This window comes from Hippocampus bargibanti, linkage group LG13 (genome assembly GCF_051943395.1).
Source record: "Hippocampus bargibanti isolate YZ-2025 linkage group LG13, ASM5194339v1, whole genome shotgun sequence".
Lineage (NCBI taxonomy): Eukaryota > Metazoa > Chordata > Actinopteri > Syngnathiformes > Syngnathidae > Hippocampus > Hippocampus bargibanti.
In genome coordinates, this window is record NC_142746.1 from 16,046,129 (window position 1) to 16,072,674 (window position 26,546).

At 40.4% G+C, this 26,546-nt stretch overlaps 2 protein-coding genes across 5 annotated transcripts in view; both read left to right on the forward strand.

Annotated features, from left to right (window-relative positions):
• The first annotated feature begins 413 nt into the window (after positions 1–413).
• opn6a (opsin 6, group member a) lies at positions 414–7,220 on the forward strand. 2 transcript variants are annotated; one of them, XM_089012506.1, is made up of 7 exons: positions 414–765; positions 956–2,077; positions 2,448–2,653; positions 4,301–4,400; positions 5,050–5,154; positions 5,235–5,458; positions 6,638–7,220. In XM_089012506.1, the coding sequence occupies exons 2-7, from the start codon at positions 1,939–1,941 to the stop codon at positions 7,106–7,108; spliced, it is 1,245 nt and encodes a 414-aa protein (XP_088868632.1). In that variant the 5' UTR covers positions 414–765; positions 956–1,938; the 3' UTR covers positions 7,109–7,220. The 2 variants fall into 2 exon arrangements, with proteins under 2 accessions (XP_088868632.1, XP_088868631.1); XM_089012505.1 differs by having other exon boundaries at positions 414–2,077.
• A 2,766-nt stretch (positions 7,221–9,986) lies between these two features.
• The window catches only part of vit (vitrin), a 30,732-nt gene continuing 14,172 nt past the window's right edge, over positions 9,987–26,546 (forward strand). Inside the window, exons 1-12 of one of the 3 annotated variants that reach the window (XM_089012473.1) lie at positions 9,987–10,138; positions 16,501–16,583; positions 18,444–18,509; positions 19,250–19,406; positions 19,483–19,616; positions 19,706–19,783; positions 20,962–21,162; positions 22,168–22,212; positions 23,342–23,380; positions 23,467–23,517; positions 23,808–23,870; positions 24,193–24,258. In XM_089012473.1, the coding sequence (XP_088868599.1) occupies positions 16,550–16,583; positions 18,444–18,509; positions 19,250–19,406; positions 19,483–19,616; positions 19,706–19,783; positions 20,962–21,162; positions 22,168–22,212; positions 23,342–23,380; positions 23,467–23,517; positions 23,808–23,870; positions 24,193–24,258 (934 nt within the window). In that variant the 5' untranslated portion in view covers positions 9,987–10,138; positions 16,501–16,549. The remainder of the gene's footprint in view (positions 10,139–16,500; positions 16,584–18,443; positions 18,510–19,249; positions 19,407–19,482; positions 19,617–19,705; positions 19,784–20,961; positions 21,163–22,167; positions 22,213–23,341; positions 23,381–23,466; positions 23,518–23,807; positions 23,871–24,192; positions 24,259–26,546) is intronic. The other 2 variants (XM_089012475.1, XM_089012476.1) reach the window with 2 other exon arrangements.

Genomic DNA, 26,546 nt, shown 5'->3' on the forward strand with positions numbered 1-26,546 from the left:
TGGTGGATGGGTGACAGCTTGGGTCAGAGGTTAATTTTCCTCTTAGCTCCATCCCTCTCTCCCTTTCTCTCTCTCTCTCTGTCTCTCTCTCCCTCTCTCCCTCTCTCTCTCTCTCTCTCTCTCTCTCTCTCTCTCTCTCTCTCTCTCTCTCTCTCTCTCTCTCTCTCTCTCTCTCTCTCTCTCTCTCTCTGTCTCTCTCTCTCTCTCTCTCTCTCTCTCTGTCTCTCTCTCTCTCTGTCTCTCTGTCTCTCTGCCTCTCTGCCTCTCTCTCTCTCTCTCTCTCTCTCTCTCTCTCTCTCTCTCTCTCTCTCTCTCTCTCTCTCTCTCTCTCTCTCTCTCTCTCAACCCAGCGGCCTAAAAACTCAAAGAAAGGATTTGATGGATAGGACATCAGACGCTGCGTGGCATCTGGCAGCAGCAGTGGTCTTCCTTTTAACATTCCGAGGGCCAGCAGAGCAGCTCTGTGGCGGGCAGGAGAGTGAAACAATGTGCTGACTGTCACTTCATTACAGAGCCAATTGGGCAGGCACCTAAGATTCCTTCTTTTGTGACAAAAATGATTACGATGAGAAGGTAGCAGGGGGAATGGTAAAGTCTACATTGAACAACAAAAATGTGAAATCATCCCAAACCCGCCACCTACTGTATCATTTGTCTTTGTACGGCTTGCAGCTGCTCCCATTGAATCAGTCTGATGATGTTTGAGCATTACTCACATCGTTTCTGTGACATTCGGGCCTGGAAGTGCCGCCACGCAAGTATGACGTAAGCCATCACACACATCAACCTTGTCTTGTGGAAGTGATTTCACCTCTCTTGAGAAAAACCAATATGTTATATGCTATGAAAAAAGCCTTTTGCTGATAACTTGGACAGGACTGAAATTGCTACCAGACCACACAACACAGTGTGGGACCTTTTCCCGGCAGTTCTGTTCATGACTTCTTCCATGCAGGGATGATGTAAAGAGACAGGATGTTTTTCCAGTACCTCTCTTGAAAATCTACATGGCGGCGTGGGTCCAGTTGAGGGAACAGCTGCTCTTTTGCCTCAAGTAATGTGAGAGGATCTTCACCACTGTCACGTCCAAGCGTAGAGCCAGCAAGGCCAGCTGCAACATGGCGTCTTTGTGGGAGGGCCCCAAACTGAGGGAAGCCGTTTGCATGGCTTTGTCTTAAGGGTTTAATCACTGATATTACTCCTTCGAGTTAATCCAAACAACCTGGAGGCTGCACAATATGTTGGGAATTTAGGTTTGAAAGGCACTTAGTTTGTTTGTCTGTCTTTATTCTGTATCCTCCAACTCAATTTAATGCACATGCAGATCCCCAAAGTTATATTCTTAGCTCTGTCATGTATTTTACATCTACACAAGTAGAGTGTGTTGTATTGCCACACACGCCACACAGTGCACGCCACACAGTGGTGGGTTCACACCCACATGCAGTTGCACAGGAACTGAAAGAGTTCAGTGCTTTGCTCAAGGGCACCATGAGTTGCGACTTCTGCAAATGTGGGTTACCTTGTTAATCACTCTGCCAAATAAACAATATTATTTGATTGATGTTACGGTACTTGGTTCAAACCATACAAATCATACAGCACTGATATATTTTACAATCGGAGTCTACATTTTGTTTGATTCAGAGAAAGTTTGATACTGTCAATAGAAAAAATTAATCCTGGTGATTGAGCAGACTATTATTTCCTGCAAGCGAGAATTTCCCACTAAAACATCTCACTACTTAGTTGTTATCAAATAGCTAGGATTAGCTCTACAATCACTGGGACAGTGAGCGCTGAGGTATTAGTGGCCGTGTCTAAGCAGGATTTAAAGTGAACAGACCGTTCGTCTCGACTGGATCATCATAGAGTGTCCGGGTGGAAGGAGAAGTGAGGGCAGCGAGAATTCATGCCTTGGCGTAAACCACGAAGACCATGGAAATAACACTGAAGGGTTTTCCGATGAAGGTTGTGAATATTCCATGGAGGAATAACAACCTGAGTAATCTGCATTCAGAGCCTCCGCTGTCTGAACATGGAGAGACGATCATTGGAGTCTACTTGCTGGTTTTAGGTGGGTCGGTTGATACTTAAAACGGTGACAGTCTTGACTTGTTGATGATGTTATTGTCAATAAGAACCCCCCTGACAAAGTTCAAGGTTAGAAAGTTAGGTTCGATAAACAAGATGTTATATTATGTCATTAATTTGCTTCTAAATGGCCTCGGTTAACCGGTGCAATGCTCGATTTCTCAGGCTTTTTAACGATATGACAAACAATAAAATGCAGTATAAATATTTCTCCCATCTGGCATTCAAATATGTTCTTATTCACAATGCATTAAAAGAAGTTAAACATGTATTTTAATTAATCATAATCTTTGACTCAACTGTTTCATTGAATTCCACCAATAATCTTATGACCTCAATTTGTCCTTTTGCAGGTTGGCTGTCATGGTTTGGTAATAGCCTCGTGATGTTTGTCCTGTACCGACAAAGGGCTTCTCTACAACCTACAGATTTCCTCACTTTTAATCTCGCCGTCTCGGATGCCAGCATCTCAGTATTTGGTTACTCCAGAGGGATTTTGGAAATATTCAATATCTTTAAGGACGATGGTTTTATAATCTCCTGGATTTGGACCTGTCAGGTAAAACGAACATCCAATTCAAAAAAGTCACTCGCACGATCATGTTCTTGAGTGATGCCACGTGTATGCATCTGCTTCCTTGATTTTGTCAATCCCAACTAATGAAGTAAATTAAAGGAACTTGTCTTTGAGTGGCACACGGTACACATGCAAATACGCATGTGTGAAAGGGATTTTGCGCGTAGCTTCATGCATGTGTGCTGAAGGTTAAATCTGTAATAAGATTACCGCACGCAGAGGCTTTTACACAAGGTAACTCTGTGACCACAATATCAACCGTAATCAACCAAACACATCAAAAGAAGCTGAAGAATGTTCCCATAAGATTCCTAAACGTTAATCACAATGACCGGTCCGTAATTATTATGTCGGTGGATGAACTAAAATTGCGTATCTAGAACTCACTGAAGCATGAACCCTCAAAATCAGACTTCGTGATCTCATCTCGTACACATTCAACTGTGACGGAGAAAAAAAAAACAGTATTGCTGAGCCAAGCTTTTTATTTCACCCGAGAAAGGAAGAGGGTAGAGCTCGCCGACAGGAATAAAGGATGGAAGAAGGTGAAAGTGCATGAGAAGCATTAGTCGATTTTAGCAAGAAGCATGATGAGACATGAATGGTTCCAACATCTGCCTGATCTGTGTTTAATTTCTGTCATTTTCCAAATGGGTCAAAACGGGGTCCTTACACAATTTGAAGATTGCCTCTACCTAATGAGATTTCAATGACTTAATGTCACATTTGAATTCAGACATGGATGAGCGGCACAATGTGAGGGTGAAGGTAACGTGATGACGGACAGTAATAGGATTAAGACTAAGAGAGATCAAGAAAAGGGATCAAGTCAGGAAACCTCAACTGGCCCGTGTTAACTGCAAACAACAGGATGTTTGCAGCCAGACGGAATCCAAGGACAGTAGTATCATTATGTTTAAGGAGACCTAGGATTAAAAGATAATCAAACATTTGTCTTTCCAAACAAAGGACTTGGAGAAGTAAAACATCCTGGACCTCAACTTTAGAAACAGCACATTGTGTGTTAGAGGATAAAACTTTTGTAGGTTTTAACAAGCACCAGGTTTTTGGTGAGTCTTCAATCAAAAACAAGCACCGCTCTTAAGGTGTGTTACAAAAACAAGAGAAACAAAAGTGAAGGCAAACAATGTACATTCAAAAATTATGACTCCGACGTCAACTGTATGCGTCATTCCTTATATTACAGTTCGGCTGAATTGCTTCAAGGTTAACTATTAACACTTTGTGTGAAGATTAAATATACTAAAAATGTGATTGATGACGAAAGGTTACTTTTATTTTCTGTTCATCCTATGTCATCTGACTCGGAAGATCGGAGTCTGACTCTTACATTGTGTTCTTTGGTTAAAGTTTTTTTTCGTCTTTTTTGTAATTGTATGGTTATTTGGGCTATTAAAAGGTGACCTAAGAACCTATACAGTATATATTAATTTGAAAATGTGTTTACATATCTAAACATATCAGAAGCGTCCCATAACGAATCGTGCTTGACCTTACCAGTACAATTGGAAAATGTATCTCTCCCCAACCCCCCTACAAAAATCACCACTCAAATGTAAATCTTGTAAATGTCCTCATTCTTCTACGCATATTTGTGTGTCCAATCAGGTGGACGGTTTCTTCACATTGCTATTTGGCCTGGCGAGCATCAACACTTTGACCGTGATCAGTGTTACCAGATACATCAAGGGGTGCCACCCCAACAAAGGTCTGATTCTGCTCTCACACACTTTTCACATTCCTCTAGTTCTTGCCCGAGACAAGGGTTTAATAAAAACCTTAATACCAACTTGAGTGGTGGAAACAATCACCACTTGTCCCTTGTGATTCCATATGCCAACATGTCATGAAGTTCCTTAAAGTGACAGTTTCTATGTTTGAGGCTGTGTGATGACCATTTTAACCATTTCCATGTTTGTGGTCATTCATCAAAGTCAAATCTGTCTTTTTACATGTTTGATCCATGTGGGATAACATTTGATGTGGATCATTTGGGTTGGGGCTGTTAACCACACAGTAGAATTCGTTGCCTTGTACGCACAAAGCAAATTCGACAAAAGGTACTGCAAACTTTACTGGATGTCACCTGGTTTTATTGACATATGATAAGTGAGTTCAGCACAGAGAAGTGGTTTTCTTCCAAAGAACGCAAAGCTGCGTTTACCTAGTCAACAGAGGTCTTTTTTTAAATCTTTATTCTCTGGTATTTGTTGAGGTTGTTATCATAACAAAGGACCTACCTGCTCTTTTATTGTCACATACTAGAATTGATAAAAGCAAGTATTCTTCTTTTAAGTCTGTTGGTTGCCATTTTCCCAATTTGTCTTCACTCATTCATGAGAGATTCTTTTTTGTAGGTTGCTGCATCAGCATGAACACCATTGCTATATCACTGATCTGCATTTGGACCGGAGCAGCGTTTTGGTCAATTGCACCGTTGCTGGGCTGGGGCAGTTACACAGGTCTGTAGAAAGAGGTGATTTTTTTTTACTGAAAACACAGTGGACTTCTTATACTCATAAGTTCATGTCTGACAATGCAGATCGAGGATATGGAACCTGTGAGGTGGACTGGTCCAAAGCCAATTACTCCACTATCCACAAGTCTTACATCATCTCCATTCTCATTTTCTGCTTCTTCATCCCTGTGATGATTATGCTCTCCTCCTACATTTCCATCATCAACACAGTCAAAAGCACTAATGCCATGTCAGCCGAAGGTTACCTCACTGGCCGCCAAAGGAAGGTGGAGAGAGACGTCACAAGGGTATGCAAATACTACCCGTCTTCACCATCCCTCAAAAAAGTCATGTTGTTTCCAAATCTAGTAGTATTTTCGCCATCACAGCAGGGTGTTATGTCTAGAGGTGAGCTTGTCGGCTTCACAGTTTTGAGGTTAGGAGTTCAAATCTTGGCCCCTGCCTTTCTGAATGGTGTTAGTGTGTTCTCTTGATGCTTGCGTGGATTCTCTCCAAGTACTCTGGCTGCATTCCACATTCAAAAACAAATGTTAGGTTAATTGAAGTCACTGAATTGTCTTTCGGTGTGAATGTCAGTGTCAACGGTTGTTTGTAATCTGCTTTGTAACTAAATGGCTGGTGACGAATCCACAGCATACCATGGTCAGCTTGTATTGGCTACAGATCACCCGCAAACCTAATGCCCGAAGCAGTCAAGAAAATGAATGCGTAGAAGTCATAGTCGTTGTCTTTAAACACACTGATTTTTAATGGTTAACCATGTGAACCCCTCATTAATTGGTAAGGACTCAAGGACTCAAGAAAAAGCCAAAACCCCTTAATCCAGTCCTTATCAAATATTGAGGGGAGCCCACCCTGGGCAAGGAGTGGGTGTAGTTCGATGGCAGGGATTATGCTTTTTGGGAAAAGAATATGATTGGGAAGAGTATGATTGCACATCCACAGCAGTAGGTGGCAGTAGCACTATAATTGTAAGACCGTGTGCAGATAATATCAAATTTAGGTGTCGGAGTTTTCAACACTCCTGGAAAAAGGAAAATGCCATTCAATGAATGAGTGACTTCAATTAACCTAACATTTGTTTCTGAATGTGGAATGCAGCCAGAGTACTTTCTGCTTCAGTGAAGCAGTGCTAAATTGCTTGTAGATAAAAGCCTGAAAAGTTTTTCAACATAATCGTTTGCATGGACGGCGATCACACCTGCCTCAGACTTCTGAAGTTTGAGGTTAAAAATCCATCTTCCTGCGTATAGTATATAGTATGGTATAGCATGTTCTAACCCGGACTTGGCTGGGCTATGCATGGCCTTTGTTCTTTCATGTAATTGTCCTCGACAGTCCCCCCCTGCTGGCCATTACCGAGGATGTCAATTTACAGATAATTCATTCACCGCACATATAGAGCCTAATTTTTTCTTTGTCTTCTTGTAATCCTGCCAATTGTGACTTCATGTTCCTCTCTCCAGATTTCTATTGTAATTTGCACGGCTTTCATCATGGCCTGGTCACCCTATGCAGTCGTATCCATGTGGTCCGCATGGGGGTTCCATGTGCCAAGCACAACCAGCATCATCACCCGACTCTTTGCCAAGTCGGCCAGCTTCTACAACCCGCTCATCTATTTCGGTATGAGCTCCAAATTTCGCAAGGATGTCTACACCCTCCTGCCATGTACCAGGGAAAACAGGGATGTGATACGTCTGCAACGCTTTAAAAATATGAAACTTAAAGCTGAGGCCACGCCCCCAACTGCACCGCTTCCTATCCAGGTAATGGAGGCCAAATACACAGTGAAAGAAGCGATGCAATACAATCCTGAGAATGACTCAGGGGTCAATAGTCCTCCACGGACTCCTCCATTTCACACACAAGAGATCTTCCATATTAATTTGCCCTCACATATTGAAACATCAGAATATTGCTGTGACAGACTTTAAAGATGGAACCATTCTACTTGAAACCGTACTTGAATTATTATACTGTCTGAAAATAAAGAGAGAATTTTCTATTATTTGCTCTTATTCATCTTAATAAAAGATGTAAAATGCAGGACTACTTTCAATAAATTATTTTCTGACTGCGACGTCATGTAGTGTTGTCGATTTCATCGACTAGAAGTGTTTGACAGTTTTGAAACGAGTCACACCATGCTGCTCAAATTAAAAAAACACGGTACTGAGTGTTTTTAACAAACCAGTGTGGTTGGATTTGAGCTGAATTTCCCGAGGTGCTTTCGCTCAAACCATTGGATTCCCCTGAGACGCAGATCAGGTCTATGTTCATAAATTAAGACATGAGAAAGGTATATGAATATTTCAAAATAGTTTTGAAAGTAGTTCAATGTAAATGTAAAATTGGATTAGAATAGCCTTTATTATTCTCGCAGTGGAGAAATTTACATTTCACAGCAGCAAAGTGATGAAAGTAAAAGAAAAGGAAAGTAATAAGTAGAAAAACAAAATACAGGACCTGCTGTAAAGGCAGCCATCTTGAAGTCAAAACAACAACAAAAAACAAAATAACAAATAATATGCAGGTCACAAAAGACAGTCTTCAATCTTAAGCACTTTCTGCACCCTCTATGTTGCATGAAGCACTTCTTGATGAAAAAGAGGATCAAAGCCTCCTTTTTACCAGTGGATCAAGGCCGTCATGATGTAATGTGCACGTCTGTTACAAGCTAAGTTTTCAAAGCAAACATTAAGTTGTAGCATCCATTGATGAAAAGAGATTGTCTCACATGTCCTGTCCCACGTAAATCCGCTTCAATTCCAAGCCATGACAGTTCCACATCAACCTTTCCACTGAACAAAGCGGGGCTGTTAAAATGCTGCCCATCGCCCCAGAGCTGTCCAGGGATAACAGTCAAATGGCACTGACATTCCAATTAAAAATAATGCAATTATCAAATTAATTATCGGAAGAAAAAATATTTGCGCAAACAGTATATCTTCTCAGTCATTCTAACCATCACCAAAGGGGTTCTGGCTTCATACATGTCAGGTCCCAACTGGAAATGACCATATAGCCCCCATAAAATGTCAGCATAAAGCTTCCCCAAACGTGTAACGTAGACAAAATTAAGCTTCGGTGGTCAGAACGGCTTCAAACAAAGTTGCTCAGTGGCACCAACACATCTGGAAACTGTCTCCATCTCATCCCAGGTATGTGATGGCACTCACGCACATGGTGCCTCCGGCTTCTCATGCTAACGTACTTCCTACATCCTACGTTCTCAGAGGGATTCCACACTGTGTGTGTATCGTGTCTGCGAATAAAAAAAAACAAGGCTTTTATTTACATGATCAGCAGGTATGTTGTTTTACAACAGTAGGGTCACATATTCACAATCTAAGACAATCCCCTTCTATCTGTTTTTTTATATTACGGCAGCTAATCACAACTGGATTCTCATACGTAACAATTAGTTTTCCGCATGAATGATTAGGCTGGAAAAAGTGATGAGGAAAAACATGCCTTAACAGGACAAAGGTTCATTGTGTGGTGGCCCTCTGCCTTAATAGGCAGGATACAATAGTCAGTCACGAACCACATTTAGACAAAACTAAATGGACAATTAAGAGTTTTCCGTGGCCTAGGATGTTTTCAGAATGTGGGAGACAGCCAGAGTAATGAACCCCCAAAAACACACAAGCATGATGCAAACTCTAGATTAGCCACATTGCGTAAACCGCCTTTCCAATTTGTGTGGGAAAAAAACGTTTCAAAAAGGCCCTTTTCTGACACAAACTAAGGTCCGTACGGCATGGTTGGTTGATTTTATGGAAGTATATGAACCGGCATCAAACATGTATAGATGAGAATGAAGTCATAATCCAAATCTCCTCGCCGTTTAATTGGACCTTTTACTTTGTTTTAATGGTACTTCTGGATAAATTGCCAATAATGGTGGAAATTTTTCAAAATACTGTACAAAGTCCTAGTAAAATGAGCGATGTTAAACTGACAAAAGCGAGAACTAAGTTTATCTATTTATCATTTTATCTATTTATTTATGTATGTATTCATTTGTTTATTTGTTTGTTGATTTTTATTATTATTATTTATTTATTGATTTGTTAGGAGCTTTACTGTTTAAGCCATTTTTAAGAAGGACTTTTCAAGTAAAAATAGACATAATTAAGAAAGCTTGGTCATTTATTTACTACTACTACTATTACTACTACTACTACTACTACTACTAATAATAATAATAATAATAATGATAATGATAATAATAATAATACATTTCATTTATTTACATTTATTGGCCTCTAGTGAACTTGTATTAAATCACACCACACTTTTTTCAGTCTGGACTAATTCAAATGTAGCACTATTGAAGGCCTAGCGATGAAATCCAGGTCCACCACTGATTTTAGGTATTGGCTCCTTCATCGATCTTCTATTTATTTTATCTACATTTTAATTATAAATGATATTAAAAGTTGAGTTATTGGCTTCATTACGTGAAAAAGAAGCTAGCTTTTGCTGTTAGTAGGCCAAACCCCCACTGTGCGTTGGTAATGGGGATACGTGTAATTGACTGCTTAGATTTTATGAGAGTGTACATGACTTCGAAGTGGATGCCTGTCAATCAAATGTTGATACGTGTGGGTATGAAACAGTGTGGAGACAGTCTGTTGTCTGCGCGACAGAAAAAAACAAGTTCAAAATATCACATCCGAGTTTCCTAAAAGAGGCTTGCAACGCGCTCATGTGCTGCATGGCTGCAGGGTCATTCTCGTTGCGCGTAAGCGTTGAACTTGCGCGTCTCAAGTGGGACGGGCAAATGGGGAGTAACGCTGGCCCCATCCACTTCTCCACTTTTAATGAGCAGCTCCGATCACGCTCGAGTGAAAAAATCCAGGTGGAGGTTTCACTCACTTGAATGGAAGCGTCAAAGTAAGCGCGCAAACATTTACACTCACCGCGCTCGTTGCTGCAGGAATATTTGAACTAATCGGGTGAGTTTATTTTTAATTACTTGGTGGCTGAGGGAAATTTTGAAGCACAAACAACCAGTTCGTGATGGGTCTTTACTAATGCTTAAATGAAGAAGGATACCGCTTTCTTTCTATGCGTAATTGATTTGAGTTCAGGGGCGTTGTAGAACGGTGATCGGGTTTATTGTAACTTTTATCATCGTTTTTTCGTCCCCTGATTAACATTTTCATTTACATCTTAATGTTAAGATGTTTTTTCGCAACATCCTCTTGATTTATTTATACATTGTAAATCGCATCTTTTCGGAATTACCAAGGCAGGCAGTCATTCAAAGAGATGAACTTGTTATGGTGATTATCAATTAACATTGTGAAGGAGTTGATCCAATCTGTTCATGCATTGCACACATTTCACGCAGTGCACTATATTTGACATGTCTGCCAAGTTTGATCAAGGAAAAATTGGCGTGGAAACAAAATGTCCAGGAGCAGCCTGGAGGGAGCAGGCTGTGGCTTGCACGGAAAGGGTTGCCAGGTATTAAAGTATTCCAAGCTGTACTTGGTTTGATCACCAAACAGTGCATTGGGAGGGGGGGGGGGGGTGCTGTCGGCTTTCAAGACAACTGTGTTAAGGAGGTTGCCACATATTTACCTATTTTTAGTTTCCAATCTTCTCCCAAGTAAATCATATGCTGTCATAATCGTAAAAGTCAATGGTTTTACATTTACATTTACAACTATTGTATGGTAGCATGTATGATAAAGCCTTGTAAAAGCCCTAAGAGCATAAAATAGCTATAATTCATATACAATTACACTTTGCTGACAAATATGTTATATCCAAGCTGGAGGTTTGCCCTGCAATTAAATGTTTAAGATTTTTTAATCTATTGTGATGCTTATAAAAGCAGCATGAAAACATATTGTGCTCCTGGTACGAACTGTATAAGAAAAAAGCAACAACGCATACGCACACAAAACATGAATCAAAAACAACTTTGTGCAGACAATGTGTTTTCATGATTATAAAGCATTTTACCCAGTGGTGTGCCGTCGGGCCCTGCAAGGCCTTCTCTGCTGGCCTAAAAATATCACAGACTAATTAGAATTATATTTTGTGCAATTCTTTCAAAATCATTATTTTTTCAGCTTCCTTTCATTTCTTTTCCCCTGTTGCGCTACTTCCAGATGTGTGTTTTCGTATTTAAGCATTTAACCAATCACATTTCAGCCATCATTTATTACTTCTTCTTTTCCTTTTGGCTTTTCCCTTCAAGGGGTCGCCACAGCGAATCAGTGTCCTCCATCTTCAGAGGTTTGATTCGCATGTTTGTTTTGGCCAAGTCGGATGCCCATCCTACCAGGTTAAGAAATCTCCCTGAACACCTTTATAATCAGTTCTGCAGGCCATGGAGCATAAAAACAGGGATGAGAATTTTCCGCCGATCTGCGGATTTCTGACTTTTTCAGACCAAAATGACCAGATAAAACTAAATATGTATTCTCGCTTTTTCACTGTTCATTTCCTGTTTCGGCTTGTGTTGGTGGAAAGTGCCATTTTGATTGAATGATCCTGTCGAAACAAGTAAACGCCCCCTTTTGAATAAGCAGTCGAGTAAAAAAAATCAGGTTAAATGGACCGAATGATTCGCCTTTGTGGACAGAACCGGTTCTAATTTGATGGATTCATGATGATGGAACAATACCATCGATGAAACAGTCGAATGTCAGTGCCACTATGACGAGCCCCATGCTAACGTTAGCATCAAAATACTTCTGTGAGAGGCAACAGAAAGCAAGCGTGCAAGCTAATGAGCAGTGCGCAGGCCAGATAGCAGTAACCTTGCGTATGTACCCGGCAAGTTGACTTTTATTCCGATAGTTTGGCTGGATTTTTACCAATCATGAGGAACAAAAATACATTCCTATTAATAGTAAATATTATCACAAAGTTATTTTAAATAATACATACTGACATTTTGTTGAAATTACATTAATATGTACATATTAATATAATTTTGCCCCCCCGCCCGCCTTTTTTTCTCCAGACTTTTATCTCATTTGTCATTCTCATCCCCGCCTTATAAAACAACGCTTGACCAATGCTATTATCGAGACGTGATCTCATGATGCTCTCTCTCTCATTTGGCTTTGTTGATACAGCACTTGGCACATTGACCATGCTTACAACACATCTTTGACACCAGCGAATGGTAGGATTTGGCAATGGCTGCACATCCCTTGGTGTGTGTGTGTGTGTATCTGTCATGTCCCACAATGGAAAGAATATGCAATTGTGTGCAATATTTAGTGACCATGGCACTCCTTTAGCAAATTAAATTGGCAACTCAAGGCCAAAACAAAAAAAGATAGGACAAATGGATCAGCGTGGGACAAAATGCATTTGTGCGGCCCTTGCGCCCTTTGACTGTGAGGTTTTGGTATTTGTTTACAGAGCGGGAATGTGTAACGTCTCAAGTATGAACGGTGCAGGTGAATGCAAACTGATAACCTTTCGACTAGATTTCCCTCTGAAAAAAGATGCCCTACATTCTGTTTGCAGTGTTTTTACACCTGAGTTATCCCCGCCAGGTACCTCTTATCAAGCACAAGCCGATTCTTGCTGATACTGCATCAATTGGAAATACCCCCCTGGAGCGGGTCTTTCTGTTTATATGAGCCGTGCAGTTGTGGAAGAAAGCTTAGGAAGAGAGCTCAATTATATTTTGCGCTCTTAATCCACTTTTGTGGTGAGGGTGTTACCCTGAAGTGAATTGTGCTATAATTCCTACAACTATGTGGCCTGTCTGAGCTGACAGCTTTACGACAACATGACTGAGAACCGTTCTGCAGAACCTGCTATGGATGGGAAAATGACTCGTTGTTGGTGCTGTTGTACAGTCTGCACCTGCATGGATGCATGGCTTGAGGAGCGCGTAATGAGAAGAAACGAGCGTCAGCGCAGAGCGCCGATGCGTATGTGGAGCTGTCGCGGCTCGGAATTGAAGCGGATTTACGTGGGAGTGAGACAATATTTTTTTCGTCAATACATGCTCTGTATTTTGTTTTTCTACTTCTTACTTTCCTTTCCACTTCTTGTCATAACTTTGCTGCTGTGAAATGTAATTTTCTCCACTGCGAGACTACATGGATTTTGGATGGGAGAAAGGTGCATCTGTGGATATAATGGATCGATATTGTCGTGCGGCGATACAGCACGCAGGTGGAAAGTTGATAAAAGTTCACTCAGCCAGATGCAGGAAGGGTATTGTGAGTTTTCTTTATTTGAAGTTGATATCAGCTTTCAGCAGACCCCAGGTAACACTGCTCTCCAGCTTGTCCTTTGTCCCTCTTCTTCCTCCTCCAAGTGACTGGCTCAGGCTGGCTTTAAAGGTGCTTCACCTGAGCTTCTGGCCAATCAGATCCCAGCGGCAATTGGCCATTCCCAGGTGGTTGCAATCACCTTCTCAATCAGTCTCAATCAATTAGTGGTCGCCCAACTCTGTTTTGGATGGGGAGAAATGCGCACCTTTCTCCCATCCAAAATCCAGAACACACAAAATTATTTAACATTTCTTTTGGCATCATGACAGATATGCTGAATAGCAATGAATAACTACTAGAGTAGCCTGTGAGCACAGACGTGTCAAAAGTTCACCATGGGTAGGTAACAGCTCCCGTTGTGTATAAATCATCTAGTTTGAATTGGATTGGATTACATTGGATGTACCTTTTATTCTTCTCTCAGTGGAGAAATTTACATTTCACAGTAGCAAAGTTATGAAAGGAAGAGGAAATGAATGAAAGAAGTAGAAAAACAAAATACAGGAGCTGCCGGAAAGGCAGCGACTCTTGCGGCGCCATCTTGAAGCCAAACAAAAAAAAAACTAAATAACAAATAATATAACAAAGAGTCATTCATTCTTCAGCACTTGTTTGTGATTCGTTGTGGCCCACAGGTATGAATATTCATTGCTGGATGCATTTTGGAGTTTTTTTTTTATCTTCTTGTGTGTATTTCTGAAGTGAGAGCATGTCCCTTTCGTATATTTTATCAAGTCTAAAGGAAACTCACTGTTGTTAGTCAATGGACAGCCTAATACTGTATTCTGATAGCGTTTTCTTGCTAGCAAAGAGTGGCATTGAAAGTCTCATGCGCAGCCTTTTTTTTTTTTTACATAATTGTCATATATCTCTTTTGCGTCAATGGTGTATAAACAACGAGGCACTCTGGAAGATGTGAATGCGAAAGATTTTGACAAGTACCATACAGTGTTCGACTTTACTGAGCAAAGTTTGATGAATTGCCTCTCCGCTACCAATGCAGACCTGCCCTTTTAGTAGCAGAGACACATTTATCTGCCCAAGCTTGCTGAACTCCCCTCACCCATGAGGGAAATCGTTATTCCTGACAAGGCAAAAGAAGTCATCGGACTTCCATGTCAAAATGCAGAGCAGTGGAAAAAAATGAAGTCAGTGCTCATGAATGTGAGATCAAAATGTTGGGCTGCATCGGGCATGTCTCGCTGCTGTTGAATGTAAAGTATTCACCGTATGTGAAGCATAACAATAATAAAGCCCTCGGTTTAAACTATGCGGATTCAAAGAGGGTGCAAGGGAGTAACTTCAACTGTCAACAACTGGAGGACTGTTAAATAAGTTCTTAAAATAAATTGATGTTACCGTATTTTCCCGTGTATAAGGTGCACCGGGGCATCCCCACTAAATGGTGTATTTTCAAATGTGTTCTATATATAAGGCACACTGGACTATAAGGGACACCATTATAAGGTGCTACAGTAGAGGCAGGCTGGGGTTACACGTACTTCTTCTATGGGGGGGCGTGATGTCGTCTGTGGCTGTTGACAGTCATTGCAAGACCTGTTGTGGCTCAATATGACTTCACATATAAGGCGCACCTGTGTATAAGGCGCAGGGTCAACTTTTGAAAAAAAATCAGGGCTTTTGGGTGCGCCTTATGTACCGGAAAATACGATAAGCTTGGAAGTTTGAAAAACTGAAAGTCCACTGTCATTTTCCATAAATTGTAGGCCTCTGTTTTGTTCGCCAATGACTGTTGGCTGCAGTCTTGTCGAGCAACCTGTATCATATTATATAATATTGGGTTCCTTTCACGTGGTTAAATAAATCCATCAAAAAAACAATAAGATCAATATTAATATTTTCCAGTTTATGTGTGACGGGTGTCACAACAGTGACTGTCTTGAGTGTCTTTTTATTTCTTTTATTGCTGCAACACAGTATGGCAGAAGGGATGGGTGAAGTCGCATGGCTTTCGTCTTGTGATTAACTACGCAACAGAAAAGCACTATGAAGCACAAGTGCTTCAAAGTTCCAATCGACAAAACTTGAATTAAATAATGACACAAAAAGTAATCTGGACTCGGAAGGAATCAGGGAACTTAATTAGATAACACTAGACAGTACAAAAGGGGAAACAAAATAAGATATTATCATGAAAATGCGAGTTAATCCAGACCATGTGAGAAATGCGACTCACCATAGACTTGTCCAAATAGTTCTGACTACTATGGGCGGGACTTCGTGCCATAATGTGCGCCGTTGCGTCACTTCCGTCATAATTTAATAATCTTAGTGCACAACTCCGTTACATATGCACCCAAAAGCCTTAATTTTCTTCAAAAGGTGACCCTGCGCCTTATACGCATATTCAATTACCCTTTTCTGACAATGCTCTTAAATCCAAGCTGAAGTAATATATGTGAAGCCTTATATGTGAATTAATAAGGCGCACCTTAGTCCGGTGCGCCTTATACATGGAAAATTTTTGAAAATACACCACTCACTAGGGGTGCGCGTTATTCTCCAGTGCGCCTTATATACCGGAAAATCTGGTAATATTTTGGTCATGTGATGGTCGCATACCTCCCACCAGGTTGGGAGCTATGACATTCTATTGCTAACGCAGAACACCAGGAGTGAGTTCTAATGTCATTTGTGGCGACTCATCAAGTTTAGTATCAATACAGCTGACCTGCAGTGTGCAACCCCAATTCTGCTCTTGTGCTCTTGCTTACAACAGACAAAAGAGAGACAAAAATAAATGTGGCGTGTCTCACTGGAATTCAGGTTCATGTGGTCATGGTTGTCAAACTGAGATGCCATCTGATTTGAGGCGTCATTGGTTGAATTTAATTGTGCACTACCCTCTAATCGAGTCTCACGTTCTTTGTATTGTAGGGTTACACGCACATTTCTAACAGGTGCCAGCTGCGAGCTGTGTAGCCTTTTTTTTCCTCAATGGAAGTCATCTTGTACAATTTCAAGTCTCACTTGCACCTTTTAGTCGAGGTATGTGTCAAGAAGAAGTTTAAAGTTCTGTTTTTTCCTCATTTTTCAAGGAGTTTATATAAGGGACACCTGGCCCACGGAACCGACACGCAACACACCATGATCAGGACATCAGTCACTGTCCTCTGCCTCGGTGAGATACATCCATCCGTTTTCTTTTAATTCATGTGAAGAGCAGCGTTTGAAATTGGAATATCTCTCGTCGAGGAGACTTTTACCCCTGATTGGAAAAGGAATGATCTCCCTGTAACTAATGCCAAAATACACAAAAACTCCCCATACTGGCATTTTGCTGTAATTTGAGTTCATATTTCAAGGTCTTGAAGGACGCTTAATGCTTCAGCAACGCTTTCTTCTCTTTCTTTTCCCTTTGAACTGCAGAAATGGTGCATTTAGCCAAATTTTTGAGTCAGACAACACACATATGCGATTGTTTTTATATTCAATGACCCTTTGGTATTTGGCTTTCTGTTTTTTTTAAGGGGCCTGCATCCTTTCAAGTTCATCTGTCTGAGGGTTTATACAGTATAAATGTGACGAAAAGAACATTGAGAAAAAAAATCAGTGTAGAAGGAAAAGAAGGAGTTGACCAGGCTTTCTACCTGCTATCATTGACCTTTGCGCCTCATTATTGCCTCCTTTTGAAAAATGATGTTATGACAAAATTAGTTACTCATTTGAAAGCACAGACCCTGCCGCAGTATTAGTCGGACTTAGATGATCATGTTTTGACCCAACTGTAGTTTGAAGTTGTGTGAAACCACACCACGATACACAGAAAGAAATCTTCAATATTGTGGTTACCTTTTTCAAGCATTAAAGTTATATACAGTAAAGTCTCGTTATATCGATATCGGATATATCGATAGTCCCGGTTATATCGATACTATTTCTATGCACGCACGGAGGAAATTACATGCAAACAGGGTCGGATATATCGATAGTCCCGGTTATATCGATATTTTTTCGGACTCCCTTGAATATCGATATAACGAGACTTTACTGTATTAGGATGGTCAAGTTGTGTCCATAATTTGTAAAATGGCTTCAAATGACTTCTACTGGGCGTATTTTAATAAGATTCCACCTCATATAGCTATATTTTTACCCTTTAAGACTCGTGCTGAACATTCAGGAAGTCTTGTTTTTGAGTTGGTGACGAGTCCTCACGTGACGTCAGAAAAGGACCGCCTCCTGACCATAAAAAAGACGAATTGTAGCGTCTTTCCATCACGTCAATGTATTTTGCTGTACTGTTTTTTTTTTTTTTTTTTTTTTTTTTGAAAACCGTGTGTTAAATCCAAAAGCCGCCAGCAGAGGTAGTCCAAGCTCCATGGAACGAATGTATCAGCCTGTGGAAACGGGCTGATTCATTCCTCACGGGAGCTGGTCGCCATTTTTGGGTGCGACATTCCCCCCCGCCCGTTTGCCTCAAAATGACACGGAATAAATTCTTTAATCGATTGCAAACATGTATGCTTTTTTCTTCAGAACTATTTGAATCATATTCATCACTGGATGTGTAACAAGAAAGCATATTATCCGCATCTGAACCCATTGTTTTTTATTCTCCAGCAATGTAAGACGTCTTGGCGTGACGTCACGAACTGGGGGCGGGACTTCCTGAAAATGCCCAATTCGCAGCTCAATTTTTTTGCAGATTTTGGACATTTTTATTGGTGTTTTGCATTTGACTAAAAATATACTGCGTGTTTTGGGTATTTTAGATGCTATAAAACGTTTTTCTGATGTCACTTAAAAAACAAAAAAGTGACGTCGGGTGCCCTTTAATGCTTTCATTATATTTGCAGATAGACATTTTGAGTGAATTATTTCCACAGACTGGTGACATGATTGATAGTATAACTCTTGTAATAGTATTTGTTCGCGTCATTCTGCTAAAATGTATTTTTGTGCATGAAAATACATTTTGTTTTTCTACATTGTCAATACGTCAAATTGTCATGAGAATTTACTTTTCCTTTACTAACAGCACTGCTTCTGTCCTGCACTTGCCGGGCCAAGCCTAACGGGTCAAAGAGCAAGAAACCAAAGCAAGGTAGCTATCATTGACTCACAAAATGTCATTATCGTGTCAGTTACGATGTGGTCGTCTACGCCTTCTTCCTCCTATGCTGTCGATTCTGTCATCCCCACCTTACTGATAAATTACTTAAGTATAAATCACTTCATAATGTAGATGCTGACACTAGATTTATCGACAGGGAAGTTATGCAAAAGACATTGTTGACATGAAGGTATCGTGTTGATTTGTACGAGCAAGTCCATTGTATATATATATACAGTAAAGTCTCGTTATATCGATATTCAAGGGAGTCAGAAAAAATATCGATATAACCGGGACTATCGATATATCCGACCCTGTTTGCATGTAATTTTCTCCGTGCGTGCATAGAAATAGTATCGATATAACCGGGACTATCGATATATCCGATATCGATATAGCGAGACTTTACTGTACATTGTATATCGAATTACAGTATGTCCTAGTAATGCATTTTGCTAACGACACTCCTCACAGCATTTTCTGAAATAGCCATCATATGCATTTCTAAAAAAAACGTCATGTCATCCACTTAAGTAAATTATACGAGAGGCTAAACCTCAAGCAACAAATCCTCAGTGACATTGTTTTGAGTCCTGCTGTTACAATGCATTAATTGTGCTTACAATCCCCTTAATCAGCGTATCTGCTTAATGGGTAATCGGATCAATCAATTCTGTGACTGCAATGTTGTCAAAACAACAGGTAAATCTGACAGTCTCCCCTCTTTATAGTTGTTCCAGCCATCGAGTGCGATGTACGAGCCGGAAAGATTAGTCTCCCGGAATTCATTGTCAAATGCCCGTCGCACTGTCGGGAGACTAAGCAGCAGGTGTATGGCACAAGTGTGTTCGCCTCTATCTCCAGCATCTGCAACGCAGCGATCCACAGGTAGAGACTGCGCTGATGACGATTATTAAGATGATTACTTAGGAAGCTAAAAAGAGAGGTGCATATTTACCAATAGTGGCATCATCAACAATTCGGGAGGAAAAGTGATTGTGAAGAAAATGGCCGGCCAGAACACCTATAAAGGCAGCAACTCCAACGGCGTGCGCTCTCTTTCACTTCCTAAATGGAGAGAATCCTTCGTTGTCATGGGTATTCACTGCACGTTTTCTTTAGCACATCATTGGAATCAATACTCAACTGATTTGATTTAAATTGTTTTTTATTTTATATATTTTAAGAGGGGAAGCCCAAGAAGGGCGTAATTTACCCATCTACCCTTGACTTTGTCCCTTCAAGACCAACATATGTGAAGACAAGTAAGTGGAAATATACTTTACACACATTTGTGCAGAGCTTCACCCACTCTTAAGTTATTATTTATTAGGACTACTAAATAAATAAATCATTCAGGAACCTAACTTAGAGGTTCCGAATAAGAGTTTAGTGCCACATTTTTACAGACTTCTACTAATGATTTCATTCGAAATAACATTTACCGTATTTTCCAGTGTATAAGGTGCACCCAAAAGCCTTGATTTTCTTCAAAAGATGACCTTATACGCAGATGCGCCTTATATGTGAAGGAATAATGAGCCACAAACAGGCCTCGCAACTGCTGTCAACAGCCACCGACATTTACCCGTGTAGAAGAAGTCGTGCGTAATGCCAAGCTCTACTGTCGCGCCTTATAATGTGATCTGATTTACTAGATTAGCCTTTAGCTCATTCACTGCCATTCACAAATGTATTCGGGAATTGAAAATATGACGTAGAGCGGCATTCCCGAATTTGTTTGGGTTTTGTTTTTTCTTGTTTGGGTGACGATGAAGCGCTAGCCATGGCCTTTGGCAATGTTTTTTTCCCTTCCACAAGGGAGCATGCAGCATTTCCATGTTAGCAATTTGTTCCAGCTTCAGCTGTTGTTTAAGCGCTCTATAAATCAATATGTATGTATTGTATTGTATTTTAGACAGCCGCCCTCATTTCAAGCTCATTTTATTTAGGAATTAACCCTTTTTTTCCGATGAAAGATGAGAGTCTGAAGTTTCTCACACTACAGTGAATGTTTATGTAGTCCTAAAACTCAATATTCTGTGGGTCCTGCAATTTGCTTGAAAAAGACAAAAACCCTGCAGGGCATTGGAGTGGATACATATCTGGCAGTGAATGAGTTAATAGTCTCACAGTGGAGAAATGTACAGTATTTGGAAAACTTTTATATATTTATATATTATATTTAGAAAACGTTTTTCATTGAAGGAGCACATTATAAATGGAAAGAAATTGAAAATACACAATTCATTTGGGGTGCGCCTTATACTCCGGAGCGCCTTAAACACTGGAAAATACGGTAGGTTAGATTCTTTTCAGGTTGAATGTGTAGTCATAATAATGTCATCATTCTTTCAAAAAAATTAAAATGACCTCGGCGACAGTTGACGCTCTTCCTCAGTGCTTATCCATCTTGTTTTTGACGCCTTTCATCTCCTCTCAGGTCAAAAAGACAAAGCTCCCGAGGCTAACACTGCGCTTCCGACAACAGCAGCACCTGAACTCACCACCACCACCACGACACCCGAACCTACCACCGTCCTCCCCACCACCCAGGCTCCCACGACCACCACTACGCCTCCCCCTCCACCACCCCCTACCACTCTCAAAACCCGCGCCGTCGTTCACAAAGTCAGAGATGCGGGTGAGCCCAAATGAACCGTGCCCTGTGTTCTGTGTGTTCGGATGGATCAGTGCATGTTAAGTGAAGGATTGCGTTGACATTCCAAATGATCCATACTGCCACCTCACTAACATCTGAACGGCAGCGTGTTAAACAAAATGGGCCTTCGTTTAAAGTGATGACAGGAGCTCATGACAAGTGTTGCCATGACAGATGGCTGCTGCACTGCCAGGCACGTGTGGTGCGCATTTGACTAACTGACTTCATTCGATCGCACCTCGCGTCACTTCTAATACCGTGATACCTCAGCGTACGTACTTAATTGGTTCCCAGAAAGTGTGTGTAAGGAAAAAAGTTAGTTTGCCAAACATTTATTTCCCATAAGAAACCATTAAAAATGAGACTAATCTGTTCCCAGGTCCCCATAAAACGTAATTTTCTACTAAATAAGCCTTAAAACTACACAAAATAGACTTTATTTTGTGTATAATAAATGTGTTATTGGATTGTAATTAAAGAAATAAACTGTATTGTATAATGAAGTCATTTTATTTACCTTTGTGATGGTAATTATCAATGGATGGTAGCAATGATCGACTTTGCGTAACGGTACTGGGACAGCTAAGTCACACAAACGCACACCTCGTTCATGTTTTTTGATGATCTCCTTCTTCTGTTCAACTGTAATTTTCTTTTGTATCCTCTTTGGCTTAACACTAGCCTGTGGTGTCGTCTTTTTCGGTCCCATAATAGCAAAAGTACTACACTCGATAACAAACTACGTCTGCACTCAAAGAAAAGTGGTGACTCTGTGGTTTGGTTCGTCCACCGAAAACTAGCTCGTATGCCAAGATTAAATTCTCGCGAATTTAATGTTCGTAAAGCAAAAAGTTCGTGAGCTAAAGCGTTCATAACCTGAGGTATGGTGCTAAACCTATGTAAGGCTCACATGCCAGGAAACTTTCCTAAACAATTTTCCTTTCTAGTTCATGTTTTTTCTTCTTGCTCCATTTGTGTTTCTTATAGGCAGCAGCCACCCTTACCTTGCCTCTGTAGCAGCTTCTAGTTCAAGTGAGTGAAGCCAACTAACGCTACATAATGGTGACATCAGGGGATATCAAACTCATTTTCATCCTAAAATAATATGTGTCAATCACTGAGTGTCTTTAGCCAAAGCCCTTTTCACGGTGTTGTTCGACAGCTGACTCAAGCTAAAACAAATAGTTCTATTTTAAACGGAAGAGTGTACTAGGCGAGGCCGTTTTATTTACATTCAGCTTTTATTTGCTGCATATGATAGTTGTCCATGTTAAGCGCTTTGTTACAGCTTAAGCTGTTGTTAAAGCTCTATATAAATCAATATGTATTGTATTGTATTGTACTGTATTGTAATTGGCGTATTTCAGATAAAAGGAATGTCAGTGCGTTCGCTCAAGCAGGGACACTTAAAACATTTACAAATAGAATCTTTAATGACATTCAGTGGGAAAGCAGATAAACCAAGAGGGACAGACCAACTTTACTAAACGAATGTAAAAGGACAACGTTTAACCACTATAAAATAGTCAATTTAAGAAGTAAAATTACTTTCGAAGAATGTCCGCTAAGGGCTGATTACACATCGAATGGCAGCTTAATCCACTTGCGTACACCATAACAACTAAATGCGGCTTCACCATGTTTCTTTTGAACTCCAGTTGTAGTTGTCAGCACATCGGCCCCTTGCCAAAAGTCAGCTGGGATAGGCGCCAGCTCAACTACAACTCTAACTTGGACACGCAATAGAAAATTGATAGATGGCTGCATGACATCTTTTGCCATTAAAAAAAATAATATAAATACATAAATAATGATGACACCATTTATCACACATTTGATGCAGTGGAGGTTAACCTTCAGAATGTAAATGTGCTTTTTCCATTAGGATGAAATGCATGTTGAAGAAAATATTAAATACATAAAATCAAAATCTGAATATACTGTATGAACGTGAATGAACAAATAGCTGTAATTCATGTTTGAAAATCAAATTTGTTTTACATCCAGTGAAAAAGGCTTTTTTTAGTCTGGTAGAGAACTATGTAATGTAAATGTAATGCAGTATGACATACTTTGTGGATTTGAGACTATGTAACCTGGTTGATGGTGTTTACATTGATCCTTGCCTAAATGTACACGTGTTATTTCAACACTGATATAGGACAATTACAGAGTGCTCAAGGAAAGAGCCCCAGCCAAGGTAGACGACTGACTTTACACCTCTTGTGAAATGCTTTTATTCCAAATGCAGAAACTCTTTGACCATTTCATTATGTTTTTTTTAAGTATTCCGTGGAAGCGCCTATCCAAATAGATACCCACAGCGTGCCAACGCAGGTACCGTAAAGATCACCTTTCAACAGCCCTGATGATGCTTTTGTTTCATTTGTACTTCATATTAACTTAGGCAATACAGAAACCATGCATGAACTTCTATTGGTGCTTTCAACAGCTGCCTCAATTTTGACTTTTTTTGTATATTCTTCCCTACCACTCATAGACTGTTTTGCTTCATATTTCACTAATTTGTATCATGCATTAAAAACACAACAAAAACATTCTCTTCAAAAAAGGTTTTATTGGCCCCAAGGAGTTTAATTGTATATGCATTTTGTGTTTGCTATCAGGTCTGCGCAGACCAGAGGCCGGTCCAATTATAAGGAGACAGTCATCCTCTCCAGTTGGGCCAGGTCAGCCTCATACAGACTCACACACATTTCACATATGCAACATGAACAGATAGTCTTGGTGGGACCAAGGTGGAATGGATGAACGTCAGTGGTGCTTGACCAAGAATTTTGGATATGCTAAAAGAGTTACCCTGATGTCCACACCCGTAATGCTCTGCTGTCCTCACCAAAAAGCTGTCACTCATCCGCCATATTGAGCTCACATTCCTTTCCTAGTAGGCACTCATCTGTCATGGGTACTCAAATTCAGTTTTTCACTTCTCTCTGCTCTCCATGTCTTCTTCTTTACTTTATTTTTCTATATTTTCGTTATTCACCCAAGGAGCTTTTAATAGAGGTCAGCTGACCCCAAAGGAGCGGACACCAATCATGAGCCAATCCAATCCTGGTAAGTAACTCAAAAGTACCAGTAGGTACACTAATATATGTCATGTAAGATTGCAATTGGCTGATCTTACCGTCTGTTGGATGTTTTTGTACTTTTGATGTAGAAGAATTTCAATCTTGATATATGTTAACTCCTTTTGGCAGTATGGCATGCAGTGACAAGGGAAGACATGAAAACGAGCTATAAGTAGCATAGTAGCGATGAGTGACATGATAATAAAGGGCATTCATCCCATGCCATAACTGCATTGAAGATTGGATGGTGATGAGAAAGGCTCTCTCTCAGTACAAAATCACACCTGCCAAAAGAGTCTATCTGACCTGGCCTCTTCCTGTTCTAAGAAAGAAGGAGATCTGGTTTAGCAGATACGGTGGTTTTACTCTGTTGGTGTATTCCAACCAGAAGGCATTTTGTCTTTCAATGGAAGTGCCTCTGTTGTGTGTGGAATGTAACACCATTGATTGTTGCATTTCAATGCATTCCCGTGACCATCAAAAGCAACATAACTCCATGTATCTACTTGTTAAGTTTATTCGGAGCAGCGATGACATTTGAAGCTTTGCAAGAGCTCAAAAAAGCAAGTTGTGGCGAAATAAAGTCAAACTTCATCGATACCCGCGAGGGACATTCTTTAAGGCTGAGTTCAAAGGTCAAAGGTGGGAGATCAGCAAGCTTGAGGGATCACTTTCTTTCTCCAGGAATCTTGAAGAGCTCACATCGTGATGATTTATTACTGTATTTTCTTTGGCTTCACCCATGAATTTGCTTATGACCTCCCGCAAATTGATGGATTAGGCTATTGAACCTTCAAAAATAGTTTCCCATATATATGGCACACTTTCAATGTATGACATGTTTAAAAATGTTTCCATATATAAAATGCACCGCATGATAGGGCACAACTTCAATGAATGGCATTTTAAAGGACAACCGACGTCACTTTTTTGTTTCTTGACTGACATCAGAAAAACGTTTGACAGCATCTAAAATACCCAAAACACGCAGTATGATATTTTTATTCGAATGCAAAACACCAATAAAAATGTCTTAAAGTGTCCAAAATCTGCACAAAATTAAGCTGCGAATTGGGCATTTTCAGAAAATCCCGCTCCCAGTTCGTGATGTCACGCCAAGACGTCTTGCATTGCTGGAGAATCAAAACAATGGCTTCAGATTCGGAGAATATGCTTTCTTGTTGCACATCCAGTTATGAATATGATTCAAATAGCTCTGAAGAGGAAAGCATACATGTTTGCAATTGATTAAAGAAGTCCTCCGTGTCATTTTGAGGCATCTGGACTGCAATGTAGCGTCCCAGAAAAGAGGCAGAAAATGGCGACCAAGCTCCCTGTGAGGAATTAATCAGCCCGTTTCCACAGGCTGATAAATTCCTTATATGGAGCTTAGTCGCCCTATTCTGGCTCTTTTTTGTGCAACATGACGTTTTCAGACCAAACAAGTGCAGCAAAATATATTGACGTGATGGAAGGACTGCTACAATGTGTCCTTTTTTTTCGGTCAGGAGCATTCCTTCAGTGACGTCACGTACGGACTCGTCACCAACTCACGCGGTGGAATCTTTGTAAAATACGCTCAATATTACTTCACATATAAGGCGCGCGGGGTCATATTTTGAAGAAAATTAAGGCTTTTGGATGTGCCTTATACACCGGAAAATATGGTAATTTGACTTACAGCACTATACGTTGACCTAACAATCTTCATCAGTATTTAAAATAATGTTCATGAAGTAAAATTATTGATTTTTGATATGAGATGACAGCAGCAAAATGACATTTTGGACACATTTACATTAGGCTTGCTTGGTAAAAAAAAAAACACATTCATGCCCCAATAATGTGGCAGCATTTGACCTTGTGACCTGTGGTGTAGTTATGATTGGGTAAAAACTCATCTCGGTCCTTTGACTGCATCACTTTGCTGTCTGCTGTACACCACTGGGCCTTTTGACCAGCGTCAGATTAAGTTAATCTTTGCTGTTTTATTTTTCACTCTGTCCCAACTTCGCAATAGTACTCCCACGCTCAAATGAGCGAGTGGCGGGGCGCTTACCCGCCGTCCTAGTCATCCTGACTGCTCGTTGCCACAGGATGCGAAACCTGAGCCCAGGCTGTGCGCTTGTGTAAGCTTAACCATCCATCGCAGGGAAGGGTGCATATTCAAGTGGCTTGAAATGATGTTCTGCTCTTTGTGTGTTTAAACCGTTACTGTAGCCATGCAAGAGTGAACACACTTTTGGTTAGGGAATGTTTCCAATGACTTAATAT